Source organism: Limulus polyphemus, unplaced genomic scaffold, assembly GCF_000517525.1.
Source record: "Limulus polyphemus unplaced genomic scaffold, Limulus_polyphemus-2.1.2 Scaffold5967, whole genome shotgun sequence".
Lineage (NCBI taxonomy): Eukaryota > Metazoa > Arthropoda > Merostomata > Xiphosura > Limulidae > Limulus > Limulus polyphemus.
The window spans coordinates 12,319-30,993 of NW_013671577.1; the positions used below are offsets into that span (position 1 = coordinate 12,319).

General features: G+C 32.5%; 1 protein-coding gene across 1 annotated transcript in view; it reads right to left on the reverse strand.

Annotated features, from left to right (window-relative positions):
* The window catches only part of LOC106473202 (uncharacterized protein KIAA1109-like), a gene marked incomplete at its 3' end in the record, with an annotated part of 49,714 nt that overhangs the window by 7,883 nt on the left and 23,156 nt on the right, over positions 1–18,675 (reverse strand). The window contains exons 9-19 of the mRNA XM_022401688.1: positions 17,809–17,876; positions 16,065–16,148; positions 15,577–15,673; positions 14,660–14,733; positions 12,945–13,082; positions 10,282–10,405; positions 7,982–8,128; positions 5,754–5,950; positions 4,535–4,677; positions 1,706–1,829; positions 610–713 (exon numbers count right to left, since the gene is read on the reverse strand). Coding sequence (XP_022257396.1) covers positions 610–713; positions 1,706–1,829; positions 4,535–4,677; positions 5,754–5,950; positions 7,982–8,128; positions 10,282–10,405; positions 12,945–13,082; positions 14,660–14,733; positions 15,577–15,673; positions 16,065–16,148; positions 17,809–17,876 — 1,300 coding nt within the window. The remainder of the gene's footprint in view (positions 1–609; positions 714–1,705; positions 1,830–4,534; positions 4,678–5,753; positions 5,951–7,981; positions 8,129–10,281; positions 10,406–12,944; positions 13,083–14,659; positions 14,734–15,576; positions 15,674–16,064; positions 16,149–17,808; positions 17,877–18,675) is intronic.

An 18,675-nucleotide genomic window follows, 5' to 3' on the forward strand; every position in this document is an offset into this window, starting at 1 on the left:
AAACACTATTGACTGAACACTAAAACACTTACTGGTAACTACCCTCTACCAATCATTTGTTTAATAAAACACTATCGACTCAACACTAAAACAATTACTGGTAACTACACTCTATTGATCACTTTTATAATAAAACACTATCGACTGAACACTAAAACACTTACTGGTAACTACCCTCTATTGATCATTTGTATAACAAAACACTATTGATTTAACACTAAAACACTTACTGGTAACTACCCTCTATCAATCACTTGTTTATTAAAACACTATTGACTCAACACTAAAACACTTACTGGTAATTACCATCTACCAATCATTTGTTTAATAAAACACTATTGATTTAACACTAAAACACTTACTGGTAACTACCCTCTATCAATCAATTGTTTAATAAAACACTATCGACTTAACACTAAAACACTTACTGGTAACTACCTTCTATCAATCACCTGTTTAATAAAACATTTACTGGTAACTACCCTCTATCAATCGCTTGTTTAATAAAACCCTATTGACTGTGAAGCTCATTTTGTAAACCAGATTACAAACTCAACAAAGATAATGATAAGACAACCAGAGATGTAAAAATCTTTATAAGAAACTTACTTTTTCTTACCAGCCTCTTCAGGCAAGATCAAGGATAAAGGTTGGACAGGCGTGCCACTAGTACGAGTGCCTAATCCCAGCTTGTCTTTGATAGAGCTTGCTTGCTGTGAGTTATAAAAAATAGCTTCAGTTTTATGTCGGGAGCTACACCACCAAAGCAATAAATTGAGCTGGACTTTACTTTTGCTCTTTTTTTAAAAAGAAGTGAATTAACTTGTGTCTACAAATCATGAATTAAACAAAAAAAGAAATACAGTGAATGAAATTTCACTTTCACATAAAAAATTCTACAAGGTTGTGAATTACAGAATCAGAGAAATATATTGAGAAATATTTTACTTTAATGTTCTAACTTCTAATAACTTGAAAAATATAGAACAGGAAATACTTGTGGTGTGTCTACCTATCATTAGGAAGAAATGGCTGACACGTGAAATGGCTTAGGTTTAATATATATCAATCCCAATATGTCTTAATACTGATCAGGTCTTCCTCCTGCTTGGGTTTGACTTATATCAATCAGAATATGTTTTAATATTGTTTGGATTTGATCTACATCCAACCTATCTTGTCTTCATCCTGCTCAGGTTTGACTTGTATCATTCACAATATGTTTTAATACTGCTTGGGTTTGATCTACCCTCAACCTATAATGTCTTCATCCTGCTAATGTTTGACGTATAAAACCCAAATTAGATACTGGGTAATTAACACATTAATTTCATGATATCTACACCAGGTACTTTAGTAATATTGAAGAGACTGGGATGACCTCAACAAATAATTTGAAGAAAAGCTCCAAATAAGCTAGATATCACCTTGTTTTACAACATTTAGAACACCAAATGACTACCAAAGATGCAAGATCGTAAGTAGAAGCAGTCGAGTATAAAACTAAAAATAAACTTACATCCCATGTATATATTCTTATACTTATTTTAAATTTTTGTATAAGCATCATAAAGAAAAATTAATTCTAACTTAAAAGCAGATTGGTTTATTGATGCTGTTTACCAAAAACGAAGCAAGTTCACAGTATATCAAAGTTTAAGATTCCTTACTGTATCATATGTATTTTTCTAATTGTTGTACTTACTTTTACACTTTGTTTCCTCAGTTTCTTGATCCAGTCTCTACGAAAATCGTTGAACACAGCAGCTTCCAGCTCCTGTAGCCGTCTCATTTCGTGCTGGATGGTGTTCTGGCTTGCACCAAGCAACCTTTTTCACAAAGAAAATAACTTATGAGTAGACATAAATGTACCAAGATTTTATATTTTTTATAGCCAGTGACAGGTAAAGGACTATACAAACAATCAATAAATAGCTACACTAATTCAGAGCAAAAACTTATAATAACACAATTAAACTAATATATATTACAAGTTTTACAATGAGCTGCTCCATAAATTAATATCATTGTTAGTTATTCCTTGTAGCATTAGATTATGATAACTTGGGAATTTCAAATTAATTGACCTGGTTTCATTCCCATTGAATAACACCAAACAACCTCACACAATACCACCACCTAGTCTGTAGCTGTGGCAAGTCACACACGTGGTTCTAAAGTTTACTATCGTCAGTAATTGTGTAAAAACTTCAATAAATTTCATGGTTGGTCTTCATTAAATGTTCTTGCATGAGGCAAGTAGTAACGTAAAATACAGGAATATATATTTCAGATGTTTGTAGAAATGTTATTATTAAATCATAAGAAACTAACAAACAAAAATATAATCAGGGATATAAAAAATAAAAATGGAAGCAACATGACTGTATTTTTATAAATATAGTTCTGAGATAGCAGAAAAAGTCCAGAAATATATAAATTTAAGAGTTTATGAAATAAATTATAATTCTGAATGTGAAGAATAAGAATGGTTGAGGAGATACATGTAAACAAATAAAAGTATACCAAACAGACTGGAAGATAAGAAGGAATGTGTATAACATGTAGTTTCTGTAGATATTTCATTATAAGTGTTGTTTTTTTACAAAATAACAGAATACAATAGATAGCTATTTTGTAGACCAGATAAACAAAAAATATACTTAATTTTTTGTAAAGTCTAAACAAATTCTTTGAAGTACAGGCATATAATATAATATAATAGTAGCAATGTATTGATGCTGAATCAAATGTTATGGATCTTCTGTTTGAGTACATTACACTCCATGTCACTACATATAGTCATGCTTTACCTGATGGCTGTGAATATGGACAGTAGCCTTGCACCATAGTTGCCATAGCAAATGCTCAGTTAAATGGATGCCATGTTCAAAGCACCCAACTTCCCTCTGCAGGCTGTCCATAATCCATCTACTGTATGAAGACAAGGGCTTCTAAGTGCTTATTACAACAATCCACACAAATATAAAGGTGCAGCATCAATTTGACTGACATGTCTTCACACTGGAAAACATGAACCTATATTTCATCTTCATCTGCTTAAGGTATGCAGTGATTGAATGAGATGTGTGACTGGAAGCCTTATATTGGTGACCTCATACCCTATTGGCTTAAATCCCAGACATAGATATTTTTTGATTATGTTGTGTTCTACTGATTGGGACATGTAGATGGTTTTTGCCACTGACCCTTATGTTTGTGGATTCTCATATCTTAGAAGAAACCACACTTTCCTTACCACGAGTGAGGTATGATTGTTGCAGGTCTTCTGGATGATCCTGAGACACTAAGTTAATCTATATTTGTTTGTTCTTCAATGCCATTAAGTACAAGGAATATTTCCATTCTGTAAATTCTAAATCCCTAACCTGAACACATCTATAAGGTTTCCATGTATGCATATTTTGTGTAGGAAAGGGTTATTACACACCCTTCCAAATATAAATCACTATCACTGAATAAAAAACTATATAAAAATGTAGTTCTGATATATTCCTTTCCAGTATGACTTTATATTGGCTGTGTTTGTAACATGAGTTGCTAATTTTTACATTCAAAATCACTTGAATATAGTATACTCAATTAATTTTGGTAAAGTTTAAAACACATTATTACATTATCATAATATTAAGGAACAACAATATCCTTCTGACAATACAGCATACTAATATAATAACCAACAATATTAATGCAATTGTCTGAATGTTATTGAAATAAATCTTTTGTAAAAGCTTTCCTTCATTCTACATATTCAGCTCTTGGATATTTATTGATTTCTCCTTCATCAACAGAAGACGTGAAACTAGATGAATTAAGTTCAACATAACTAAACATATACATAGGGTGCTCATGCATATTACGTTTAATATAACTAAACATATACAGAGGGTGCTCCTGAGTATTATGTTCAATATAACTAAACATATACATAGGGTGCTCATGCACATTAAGTTTAATATAACTAAACATATACACAGTGCTCACGAGTATTATGTTCAATATAACTAAACATATACACAGTGCTCGCGAGTATTATGTTCAATATAACTAAACATATACATAGGGTGCTCATGCATATTAAGTTTAATATAGCTAAACATATACACAGTGCTCATGAGTATTATGTTCAATATAACTAAACATATACACACAGGGTGCTCATGAGTATTAAGTTCAATATAACTGAACATATACATAGGGTGCTCATGCATATTAAGTTTAATACAACTAAACACACACACAGGGTGCTCACGAGTATTAAGTTCAATATAACTAAACATATACATAGTGTGCTCATGAGTATTATGTTTAATTTAACTAATCATATACACACGGTGCTCACGAGTATTACGTTTACTTTAACTGAACATATACCGAGGGTCACAACTATTAAGTTCAATATAAATAAACACATAAACAGAGTGCTCATGAGTATTAAGTTTAATATAACTAAACAATTACCAAGGGTGCTCGAAATGTATCAACTGTCAAGCTTTACTTAACAGCATATTACCTGAGATCATTGATAATCTTAGCTTGTTCATTCATCTCCTTCTCAATCAATCTGGACCGCTTTTTGGCATCCATGTTTGGATCCAATAAGAAAGATGGCAAAGCTTCTGTTAAAATGCTTCCTTTTCGTATTACTACTGGCTCCTGCAATTACCAAGAAACAGCAGGAATAAAGCATATCTAACTAAGTATCATAACTATCACCAGTGACAAAACAATCGGGATATATTTGAAACAATACTGACATGGTTGCTGTTGTGTTATCATGTTATCTACAAATACTAGACATAGTTAATAGCTACTAACCTGTACAGAACTGATGTGCCTGCTGTTGCATTATCATGTTATCTACAATCACTAGACACAGTTAATAGTTACTGATGTGCAGAGAACTGATGTGGCTGCTGTTGTGTTATCATATTATCTACAATCAATAGACATAGTTAATAGGTACTGATGTGCACAGAACTTATGTGGCTGCTGTTGTGTTACCATGTTATCTACAATCACTAGACATAGTTAATACTTACTAACCTGTACAGAACTTATGTGGCTGCTGTTGTGTTATCATATTGTCTACAATCAATACACATAGTTAATAATTACTAACATGTACAGAACTTTTGAGGCTGCTATTGTGTTATCATATTATCTACAATCACTATACATAGTTAATACTTACTAACCTGTACAGAACTGATGTGGCTGCTTGGTTATCATTTTATTTACAATTACTAGGCACAGTTAATGGTTAATAACCTGCACAGAACTGGTGTGGTTGCTGTTGTGTTATCATATTATCTACAATCAACAGACATAGTTAATAGCTACTAACCTGTACACAACTGATGTGGTTGCTGTTTTGACCTTCGTTCATAATAATTACTAGCCTGTACAGAACTGATGTGGCTGCTGTTCCGTCCTTCTTTGATAATAATTACTAGCCTGTACAGAACTGATGTGGCTGCTGTCCTGTCCTTCCTTGATAATAATTACTAGCCTGTACAGAACTGATGTAGCTGCTGTCCTGTCCTTCCTTGATCATAATTATTAACCTGTATGGAACTGATGTGGCTGCTGTTTTGACCTTCCTTTATAGTAATTACTAATATGTACAGAACTGTTGTGGCTGCTGTTTTGACCTTCCTTTATAGTAATTACTAATATGTACAGAACTGTTGTGGCTGCTGTTTTGACTTTCTTTTATAGTAATTACTAACCTGTACAGAACTAATGTGACTGCTGTCTTGTCCTCCCTTCATGCTATCATGATCAACCTCATCAGTCTCTTCTTCTTCTCCTGTCAGTGCTGTCAGAGTCTTAAATAGAGCAGAAAGTTCCTTTCCAATGCTGGTGTCAACATGAATGTCAACACCTTCCATCTGCCACTGAACATTCAAGATCCACTTGGCATTGCCTGAGAAAGTGCAAGACTGAAGTCAGCTAAAAACACTGATAGTTGAAATATGTATCAATAAGGGTTACTGAAAAATTATTACAAATAGAAGGTATTGAGATTTTAATGAAATATAAGATTTGCTTATTGAATGAGTTTAGGTTTGTTTATTTTAGGTGTATAATTCAAAAAAATAGTTTAAAAATACATCTTAGCTTAACCTTAGCATATATATGTCTAATTACTTTAATGAGTTAAGTTTGAAATTTAACTACATATTTTTCAATAGTAATAAACCTTTTTTGGAACATTAATCTATAGAATAAGAGGGATGGTAGCCTGATTAAGTTCTTCTCGTATCAATATTTACAAATAACAAAGTTAGGTAATCTGTTTCTTGACAAATGTCTCTGATTTTCATAACCTCTTTATATGAACTTCAGGCATTTCGGGATTGTAAACAAATGAGGAACAACTCATGACAGCTGAAATAGTAAGGTTTAGTAGCTCAGATTATTTGTTAGCAACTGAGACTGATTATCAAACCAAGAAACTGGTATTTATGAAGTATATGTATTTCATAAGTGAAAGAAATGCATATTAGACTTGATGTGCTATACATATTAATCAAAATTTATTTCTTTTGAACTGTTACTTTTCATTCTGTTTTAGCTTTATAATGCTATTACAACAATGTATCATGTACTAAACAAGATTATTTCCCGGTGTTGGATATTCAAGACTGCTTAGCTTAGGCATTAGTGTAGTGGACTTTTGACAAGAAAAAAAGAATTATTTTAGAGTTTGAGATACAACTGTGATATTCATAGTGTAAAAAATTTTGTACATATGTTTAACTTGTTTCAAACATACTATTTTAAAACAAGTGGAGTTTGTGCTGTCTGTTTATTGTTTGAATTTATTGCTAACAAGTCGCAGACACCTATTGTAGAAGAATCCTTAGTGTACATATACATAAAACTCTTGACACCTGGAGATGAATTTTGTATTTTTTCTAAAAGACTGAATAATAGGATTTCACTTTATTGCATCTTAAGAAGAATTAATACAGAAGAAAACTGAATTTCATACAGTTTTATGCACAGCCAACAAACATCATGCTTGCAAATTTTAGGCTTCATATCACTCACTGTTTCCTAGAAAAGCCACAATACACTAACAAATCTGAGTTTTATACAACTCATTGTTTCCTGTAGGAGTCATAATACACTAACAAATCTGTGTTTTATACAACACACAATTTCCTGCATGAAACACAATATATTAACAAATCTGAGTTTTGTACAATACACAATTTCCTGCATGAGACACAATATACTAACAAATCTGAGTTTTGTACAACTCTGTTTCCTGTATGAGACACAATATACTAACAAATCTGTGTTTTATACAACACACAATTTCCTGCATGAGACACAATATATTAAAAATCTGAGTTTTGTACAATACACAATTTCCTGCATGAGACACTATACACTAACAAATCTGTGTTTTATACAACACACAATTTCCTGCATAAGACACAATATACTAACAAATCTGAGTTTTGTACAACTCTGTTTCCTGTGGGAGACACAATATACTAACAAATCTGTGCTTTGTTCATCTGTTTCCTGCAGAAGACACAATATACTAACAAATCTGTGTTTTGTACAACTCTGTTTCCTGAGTGAGACACAATACACAGATTTGTTAGTACATTGTGACTCCTTCAGGAAACAGATTTGTTAGTGTTTTGTACAAATCTGTTTCCTGAAGGAGTTACAATATACTAACAAATCTGTTTCTTGAAGGAGTCACAATATACTAAGAAATCTGTGTTTTGTACAACTCTGTTTCCTGAGTGAGACACAACACACAAACAAATCTGTTTCCTGCAGGAGTCACAATATACTAACAAATCTGTATTTTGTGCAACTGTGTTTCCTGAGTGAGACACAATACAATAACAAATCTGAGTTTTTTATACAACTCACTGTTTTCTGTAGGAGCCACAATACACTAAGAAATTATAACTTTTATACAACTCACTGTTTCCTTGAGGAGCAATGGTTCTTGAACAAACTTCATAGGTTCCTTCTGAAACAACACACAGGTTCATGATACTGGTATCATTTGGATCTGGTTTCCATTCATCCAGAAAGGTTTCAAAGTCTTCAGCAAATCGAATACAAAGTGCTAAAAATAAATGAATAAATCAACATATTAAATCAATCCCTTGAGGTAGAAATTATGCAGCTTGATACATTGAACGTACACTAATTTGACTGGGTTAAAATAATTATGAAGCTATTTCTTGAGCTTTTTATGTATTTGAAAATAAAAGAGAGCCTGTAGTTTCAGGAAAAATGAATATATATCTTAAATGCTTTATACATCTACTTAGTGGGATTAGTTATGAGTTCTTAATAAGCAGGTACAAGTTAAATATGATTAGAGCTAACATGTTTTAAATTTATCTACTACTGGTTCCATGGGATATGACCTACACACGCAAAACATCAATTTCCTAAATGTGGTTGTTCTGTAATAACAAACAGAAAATCATTCTTTAGGTTAGATTTGATAAAAATTAGTATGAGAAATTACCTTAAACAAGAGTGCATCTTTCAAAATACCCTGTGTCTGAAATTTCTATAAAATGTTTTAACTCTCCCGCTACGGAGTTGGTCAATTTGGCTTAAATCTGGACCCCAAATTGACCTTTAGAGTTTCCATACTATAACTTTTAAGATGTTTGTGTATGTTCCTAAAAGATTGTAAGCTTTCAGTAAGCATTACAAGTCTTTAAAGACAAAAAAATTTAAATTGTTTTTATTAAAAATTTCTCCATGAATATATGGAGTCAAAGTATTGACTGCTCCAAGTACAAAGTGATTTTCATGTTAAGATGAAAAATACTTTTATTTATCTGAAAATTCTCAAATTTCATTTGTGTAATCTCTAAAACATCCTAAATAAATTACAAACGTTGTTTTTTCAGTACAACTTTTTATTTTATATGTTATTTTCTTTACCCTAACTCTACACATGGTTGGTCAAATTGACTGATCTAGGGACCATTATACAAAATACAAAATGAATATAAATTACCTGTTTTAGTTTCTATAATGACCTCAATTTGTAAAAGGAATTAGACTTATTTATCCTAAATAGCTTAAAGCTCATAACAGTATACATCTGTTTCTACTTAATTTTATTGATTTATTGCCTTTTGAACACTTGTCTAATTAATAATCATGATATATAAGTTATAAATCACTTGGCAAAAATGTAGCTCACATTACCCTATTGAATTATGTAACACACAAGCTACCTGCATACTGCTTTGAGCTGCTCGGCAAGCTGACCTCAGGAGAAATTTTTATTACTATTTTTCTTTATCTTACCTAATCTAACCTAAGAAGTTTATAAGTTTTCAATTTTAGTTACTTTTATAATAACTAATAATAAATACATATGAAAAACAAGAAATAAAATATCTATGTCTTCTTTTTTTTTCACTGTCAATGAAACTTAATCCTAGTTTTTGCATTAATACTATTACAGCACTAAATATGTTTCTTATTTAATTAAATACTGCACCTAAGAATAAAAAATAATAACATGTAAAAGACAGACAATGTCCAGTAACTATCATAATTTTTTGGCTTTATAACTATGCAATAATAGCTGTTAAAAATTTGCTAAGCTCGTCGATTCTCATGAGAATAAAGTTTGAATTGGAAGTGAAATAAACAATTTCCTACACAGAAAACAACATAATATAGTATTAAATGTCAGAGAAAACTTATTGGCAATTTGTGAATGACAGAATGCAATAGGATAGTGTGGCAAGAGGTGTCTAATTTTCTATTTTATGGCTCTGTAGCCAAATAAGACTGAAGGCTATAAAAAGAGTGCTTTGTCTGAACAATGATGACATTGTAATGAGTAATTTATGTTAAACTTTGTACTTCTCAGAGGGGTGGTAAATAAATTAGAGAAGAGAGGATACATAGAGAGCAAACGTCACAATTCTAAAGGAAATTCAGGATTTCAAAAATATTTCCTTATAAAACTAAAAACATAAAACTTATAAAATATTAAAATCTGATTTATTAACTACGTTTTGATGCTAAGTTTATTCATAAACCATGATAATAAAGTAGTTTCATTAAGTTTTGAATGTAATTCACTAAAATGTCGTGACTGTAAGGAGAGGGTTAATAGCTATACTATTATGATAATTTTTATATCTGAAATACATAAATTTTAATGGAATTGGCTTTGTCTACCAACAGGAACTGAATCCTTCCGTATTTGAAAAACAGCAACGATCTGTTCTGTACCTGAGAACCTTCCCTTGCTGACCAAAGATCCACAGGAGCAGGCTGATATTCTAGTACTTTCTAAAGTGACAACAACTGCGGCCTTCAGTTCTGTGTCATAAAGCTTGCTGGTTCCACTTGTGCTCTAAAAAAACAGAGAAAACTTTTGGGAACTACTTTTAAGTGCCACTAACTTTAAAAGGCTTCATACTATTTTATTTTGTACTTTTTTAATCTTTTCACAAGATTACTATGCTGAATGATAAGTTACCTAATAAAAACTATTTGCATGAAAATATACAATCTAACCCCTGGAAGAATACTTTGAACTGAAATATTTGAAAAATATCCTTAATCCTTGGAAGGCATTAGTAGAGCAGAGGGAAATGATTATATTCTGGAGATTATCTTAACATCTCAAACATCACTTCAGAGTGGAAGTAAATTGTTACAGAGATTATATAAACAGAAGATAATCTATCTACAGTGTAGAAACTAATAAATTTAATGTATATACAGAGACATCTCAAAAGTAAATAAACACCATGATTTTTTTCAATAGTCATTTATCTCAAATTATCAACTTGACAAAAATGTTTACAAATGCGCATCAGTACTTAGTCAACTTGCCACTAGCATTTTTCAGTACTTTGACTCGTTCTGGCGTGGAATCGATGAGTTCTTCAATATTCTCTAGTAGGATCTTGACCCAAGCTGCATGCAAAATATAAAGTAGCTCTCCATGGGACACTGGTTTTCTGGAACTTTTTCTCACTGCTCGAGCAAGTATGGCCCAGATATGCTTGATGGAGTTCATATCAGGTGACTGACTTGGCCATGGGATCCGTTGGATGCCTTTCTTAATTAAACGATTATTGAATAAACATCATGGTGTCTATTTACTTTTGAGATGTCTCCGTATAGTAGAAATTTTATTGTATATTTAGCTGAGGAAAACAAAGATTAACTAAACTCTGAAAAAATAATTCAAGAGTAGAAACCTGAGTTTGAAAGATAAAGCCTCCTGCAACAGTACATAACCATGCTCAACACACACAGAATACCACTGAGAAACAGCACATAACCATGGCCATCTCACAACACCACTGAGCAACAGTACATAACCAGGCCACCACATAAAACACCAATAAGTAACAGTACATAACCATGGCTACCACACAGAAAACCACTCAGCAACAGTAGTACATAACAAGAACATCACAGAGAAAAGGTACATTTTCTGACTTTGTTATCTCAAACCAGAATATGTGTTACGAAGTACAAAGAAGCTATAACTTTGTGAGCCCATCCAAGAGTACTTGTACAGAGAAACCTTATGCTAACTTGCCCCAGAGCACATGATGAGATTACATAAATTTTTAAGTCACACCAGAATATGTAGAGATACATAGATTCCTTACCTTTGTTAACTCATCCAAAAACATGTGTACAGAGAAATCCTATGTTTACTCACCCCAGATTATGTAGAGGGATATATAAAGTTTGTTAACTCCCCCCTGAGTGCATGTTGAGAGGTGCATAGATTCCCTAAGTTGTTAACTTACCCCTGAGTACGTGTTGAGAGGTGCATAGATTCCCTAAGTTGTTAACTTACCCTAGGTACGTGTTGAGAGGTACATAGATTTCCTAAGTTTGTTAACTTACCCCTAGGTACGTGTTGAGAGGTACATAGATTTCCTAAGTTTGTTAACTTACCCCTGAGTACGTGTTGAGAGGTACAGAGATTTCCTAAGTTTGTTAACTTACCCCTGAGTACGTGTTGAGAGGTACAGAGATTTCCTAAGTTTGTTAACTCACCCCTGAGTACGTGTTGAGAGGTTACAGAGATTTCCTAAGTTTGTTAACTAAACTTAGGAAATCTCTATACCTCTCAACATGTGCTCCAAGGTAAGTTAACAAACTTAGGAAATCTCTATACCTCTCAACACGTACTCATGGGTGAATTAACAAACTTAGGAAATGTCTATACCTCTCAACATGTGCTCCAAGGTAAGTTAACAAACTTAGGAAATCTCTGTACCTCTCAACACGTACTCAGGGGTGAGTTAACAAACTTAGGAAATCTCTATACCTCTCAACACGTACTCAGGGGTGAGTTAACAAACTTAGGAAATCTCTGTACCTCTCAACACGTACTCAGGGGTGATTAACTCACCCCTGAGTACGTGTTGAGAGGTATAAAGATTTCCTAAGTTTGTTAACTCACCCGAGTAAGTGTTGAGAGGTACAGAGATTTCCTAAGTTTGTTAACTTACCTTGGAGCACATGTTGAGAGGTATAGAAATTTCCTAAGTTTGTTAACTCACCCCTGAGTTAGTGTTGAGAGGTACAGAGATTTCCTAAGTTTGTTAATTCACCCTTGAGTACATGTTGAGAGGTACAGAGATTTCCTAAGTTTGTTAACTCACCCCTGAGTACGTGTTGAGAGGTATAGAAATTTCCTAAGTTTGTTAACTCACCCCTGAGTTAGTGTTGAGAGGTACAGAGATTTCCTAAGTTTGTTAATTCACCCTTGAGTACATGTTGAGAGGTACAGAGATTTCCTAAGTTTGTTAACTCACCCCTGAGTACGTGTTGAGAGGTATAAAGATTTCCTAAGTTTGTTAACTTACCCCTAGGTACGTGTTGAGAGGTATAGAGATTTCTTAAGTTTGTTAACTCACCCCTGAGTAAGTGTTAAGGGGTACACAGATTCCCATGTCATCTACTGTCAGCTGTAAGAAGAGCGTCCCAAGACTTTGAGTGCTGAGTTGGGATATCTGAGGCACTTTTTCAAACACCTGTTGTGTAGCAGTTAATACCTGTAAAATAATGATATATATACATGTAATTAGCTACATAAAGACATTTAAAATTAACCTAGCACAAAACAATAACACCAAATCACATCAATAAGACTCACATACTGCTGCCCTTTGTACATGATGAAGCCACGAGTAATCTGTTACCAGGGGGAGTGAGGGGCTGGCAATGATGAGATGTAGCTTGTACTTGTATAGATTGCATAAAAATTGGATTATACTTCTGCTTTTGATACAACATAGACAAATACAAAGAGAAATAGAAAAAGGAACATTTTTAAGTCACTGTTTAAACAATGATAGCTTGATATTGTAGTGAATTTAACACTTGTGCAGCATGATATTCATGGTAACCATTATGATACCAACTCTTTATACCATACACAATATACTTTCTGACAAACATTATGATACAAGAATCTTATCCCACTCATACTGTGCTTCCTGACAAATGTTATAATACCAAAACCTTATCCCACTCACACTATACTTCTGACAAACATGATGATACCAAAACTATATCCCATTCACACCATATTTCTGACAAACATGATGATACCAAAACTATATCCCATTCACACCATACTTCATGACAAACATGATGATATCAAAACCAGATCCCATTCACACCATACTTCCTGACAAACATGATAATATCAAAACCATATCCCACTCACACCATACTTCTGACACACATGATGGTACCAAATCCTTATCCAATTTGCACAATACTTCTGACAAACATGATGATATCAAAACCATATCCCACTCACACCATACTTCTGACACACATGATGATACCAAATCCTTATCCAATTTGCACAATACTTCTGACAAACATGATGATATCAAAACCTTATCCCACTCACACCATACTTCTGACAAACATGATGATACAAAATCCTTATCCAATTTGCACAATACTTCTGACAAACATGATGATATCAAAACATTATCAAACTCACACCATACTTCTGAAAAATTGATGATACCAAAACTTTATCCAACTCACACCATACTTCTGACAAACATGATGATATCAAAACCATATCCCACTCACACCATACTTCTGATAAACATTATGATACCAAAACCTTATCCACTCATGAAATTTTAATTTCTAAGTAGGTACATCATTTTGTTTAACATGGTTAATGTTTTCTTCCAATGAAGGGAAAAAAAGTTTTATTTAACTGAGTGACAATTCCACCTCTGAAATTATCATCACCATATGTTCTATAATTACACACATACATATATACATATATATATATTTATTTTTTCTGGTTTGAACAGTCTCAAATTATGTTTTTAACTAAATGTTGCCAATTTATAACAATGAAACAGAGAAAAATTGAAGAATTAGTTTTTTCATTAAAAAAATGTGTTAATGAGCTTAGTATAACATCTTCAATAACAATTTTACCACATGAAAGTGCTGGACAAAGAAATTGTCCTTAAAAGAATCTATATTTTTTCCCACGAAAAAAAAAACTTCCCGAAAATTCAGTATTGTTATGTCATGTTACAACATTCAGTATTATAGTGATGGTAACTGAAACACAGATAATACTAACCTCTTTATTTAAACTGGCTCTCTGTTCAGTCCAATACTCATAAGCATTCTTGTAGTTTAGCCACACCAGAACAGCTACAAAAAGAAAGCCTTTCATATTAACAAATAAACCTATGGAGAACAAGAACAAATATACCCTACTACACATCTGTTATAAAACTTAAAATAAAACCCTACCTGCTTTCAGCATGCACATTACTTTCTAACATTGAAGAATTCTGCCATATCTCCATATCTGTACATTTCAGTTGGTCCAAAGATGATTATTTTGTTAATTTTAACTATATTTCTGATCACTTCTATTGTTGCTAAAACTAGTTTTCGATAAATATTACATTTATGAACTGTCCAGCTGTCACGTGGTACTGATTTACTTTAGAATAGATGAGGATGGAAGTTATAAAAACTAAAAATATAAAATCTCCATGATACACTTAAGTTCTGAGTTGTTGCTAGGCTCACTACTAATCATTAACAAGGAGCATTTAGATTTAGGTAAACAATACATAAAAACTTTTACACTTTTCTTTACTCTGTTGTGCCAAGATTTTATTTTGCAAAGATGAAGCTTCACGAAAAGTGATGTACTCCCTTCATGGCAACACCACCTCTTGAAATAAAAGACATAGCCTAGCTAGGTGGGTGACAATTATTTTCTCACAGCTAGCTTCAGATTGTTAAGATGGGTGATTATATGTTATGGATTGTCACTGGTTCCTAACTTAAATATAAAAAATATCTACACATTTGAAGATATAAAAATAGATCTAAATTTTTAGGTAGTAGCCCACCCCACTCTATCTGTGGGGTAGTACACATATCAAATTACATTTGATAAATGCCATTAGAAAACTTAAAAGTCTGACTCATGGGAGTGACACCTGTTGTTCTCTTATCAATAATAAAGTATCAACATACCTTTATCCAAAGCAATAGGTTGGATATAAATAAGAGGCCTGTTTAATGTAATCAGTACTGCTTCTTTATCTTCAGCTTGGCTAGAAATCATTTCATCCTACAAAACCCAATAAAAAAAGAACATTTGTCTTTTCTACCTAACAGAAACCCTATAAAAAATTTAATAAAAAATACACATAAAATAAGTAAGAAAATCTCAAGCACATATTTTGGTGGAACCTGCAATCTATTGTTTATATTATTTCACAACTTGGGAAACAAAAACATTTTCTGCTATCAGTATACAATGTTTAAATTACATCTTATTAGTAACCAAAAACGTAGATGTAAAACAACATATGGATACATACAGAACATAAAAAAAAGGAACTCTTATCCTAGTGAATGTTTTAATAAACATGTAGCATTATGAGATCCGATGTACACAAAACTTGGAACAATGATTATCCACCTGAGAGATAGAGGGACATAACACTAGAGTTACTAACCTGAAGAGCATTTCTCATACAAATCCTTGTTTTAAAATATGCAAACTGTTGAAATTCTGGTTCTGCTTCTTCAAATAACGCATTCTGAAATGACAGTGTTATTTTTTGTTGATGTTACAAATTCATATTTCAATAAATGTTTTTAAATATCAGTACAAATGTTTTCTATCTCCAGTTTAATAACAGTAAACATTAAAGGTTAGTTTAATACTTTCTCTACATTAGATAATCTGACTCTTGTTAGTTTTAAAATTCAGATGCTAGAGTTAAATTAAATGAATCAGTTTCATCTCCCATTAAAACTTGTAGACAATGATCATATTGTTACTATGTAAGTGATATATTTATGTATGAACTGAAGTATACGTATAGTTAGGTTATGGTTAGATGTATAACATATACCTATGAGTACTATTAGACAAGAAGCTAAACTATATAAACAATTTATAAGTTGATATTACATATATTGTTAGACAAGAAGCTAAACTATATAAACAAATTATAAGTTGATATAACATATGCTGATGAGTACTGTTAGACAAGAAGCTAAACTATATAAACAAATATGTATGCCATATTTATGGAATATGTGAACTTTCTGCTCAAACTGTCTCAGTCATATGATTAAATTAGTTCAATATTATACCACCTGCCAGACTTGTGAAATACGTGAACTCTTTTCTCAAGCCGTTGTAATCGGTTCAAAATTATATCACCATTTAGAATAAGGTCCAGTAAGGGATTCTACAGTTCCTACTTAATATATACAGGAACTTCTACAGTTCAGTGTGTGAGATCTTTCCTTTTAAAAATGGCAGATGTTCCTAAAGTCACCACAGTATGACTAGTTTATACACTGATGTGTATAGATAGTTTACACACTGGTGCAGACTGACAATCTGTATGTTGATGTGTAGAACCAGTACAACAATGTGCACAGACATCTTACAGACCAGTGTGGACTGACAATCTGTATGTTGATGTGTAGAACCAGTACAACAATGTGCACAGACATCTTACAGACCAGTGTGGACTGACAAACTGTATGTTGATGTGTGGAACCAGTACAACAATGTGTAAAGACATCTTACAGACTAGTGTGGACTAACAATCTGTATGTTGATGTGTATAACCAGTACAACAATGTGTAAAGACATCTTACAGACAAGTGTGGACTGACAATCTGTATGTTGATGTGTAGAACCAGTACAACAATGTGTAAAGACATCTTACAGACCAGTGTGGACTGACAATCTGTAGGTTGATGTGTATAACCAGCACAACAATATGTATTGGCAGCTTACTCACAGGTGTGGACTGACAGAATGTATGTTGATGTGTATAACCAGTACAACAATATGTATAGGCAGCTTACACACAGGTGTGGACTGACAGTTTGTTTGTTTTCTTGAATTTCATGCAAAGCTACACAAGGACTATCTGTGCCAGCCATCACTAATTTAGCAGTGAAAGACTAGAGGGAAGGCAGCTAGTCATCACCACCCATAACTAACTGTTGGGCTACTCTTTTACCAACATATAATGGGATTAACTGTTACATTATAACACTCCACAATTGAAAGGGCAAGCACGTTCAGTGAGATGGGGATTTGAATCTGTGACCCTCAGATTGCAAGTCGAGCACCCTAACTACCTATTTTAAAGTGTATAACCTGTACATTAATATGTATAGAAAACTGACTTATAAAAGTGGACTGACACATGTTAAGACCATATAACTTACCTTGATAAGTTGCCCTAGAGCCAAATTCAGATCTACTTGGGCTTTACCAAACAGTTTCATGTATCCACCTGTTGAAGAATTTAATATAAATATGATCAGCAAAAGTCTTTAAAACGCAGAGAAAATAATATATTTAACATAGAGCTAATGAAATTTAAGAAAGTGAAAAATTACAAGTTTTTAGGAAAAATCCTTTAAAGAAAATTAATCAATTTAGCACTTGGCCAATTTTGTACTAAAGTTAAGCATAATTTATTTACATGAAGTTTTAATGGATACTTGTTAAACCTCCTGACATTGGTCATCGGTCAAAGGCCATATCATCACATTTCCTGACTTGTTTTCAAAATTTTATAGAACTACTATTTTATGAATTTATGTCAATAAGTTTGGTATCAAACTGTAGATTATAATTGACATTTTAGGTTCAAATTAGATGTTTGTGGTGTCCAAATACAGTTTCTTACAAATTAGATACTCGAATTACGAATATTGACAAGTTAGAATATGAGATAAGAACTTCCTAGCTTTTCTATTTGCTGATATATTAATACATTCCAAGTGGTAAGGTAAAACATTAGTGAGCTTGAAATTTAATATTTTTTTTAGACCCAAATACAGCTTAGTTACTAAGTTTGATAAATTATAGTGTAATTCTGTGGTATTGATATAGTAATTTATGATTTTTGGTTATTTCTAAATGTATGTATTAAACCTAAAAAAATTATATTGTTTCACATCCTTCATGTGTGAATTTTGATAAGGTTTAGCAACTTACAGCAAGCAGTAAACAAGTACAAAGTTTGTACCAGAAGGGATAATTGTTTGTTATACTTCTTTATTTATTGTTCTATGTTTAAGAAAAAT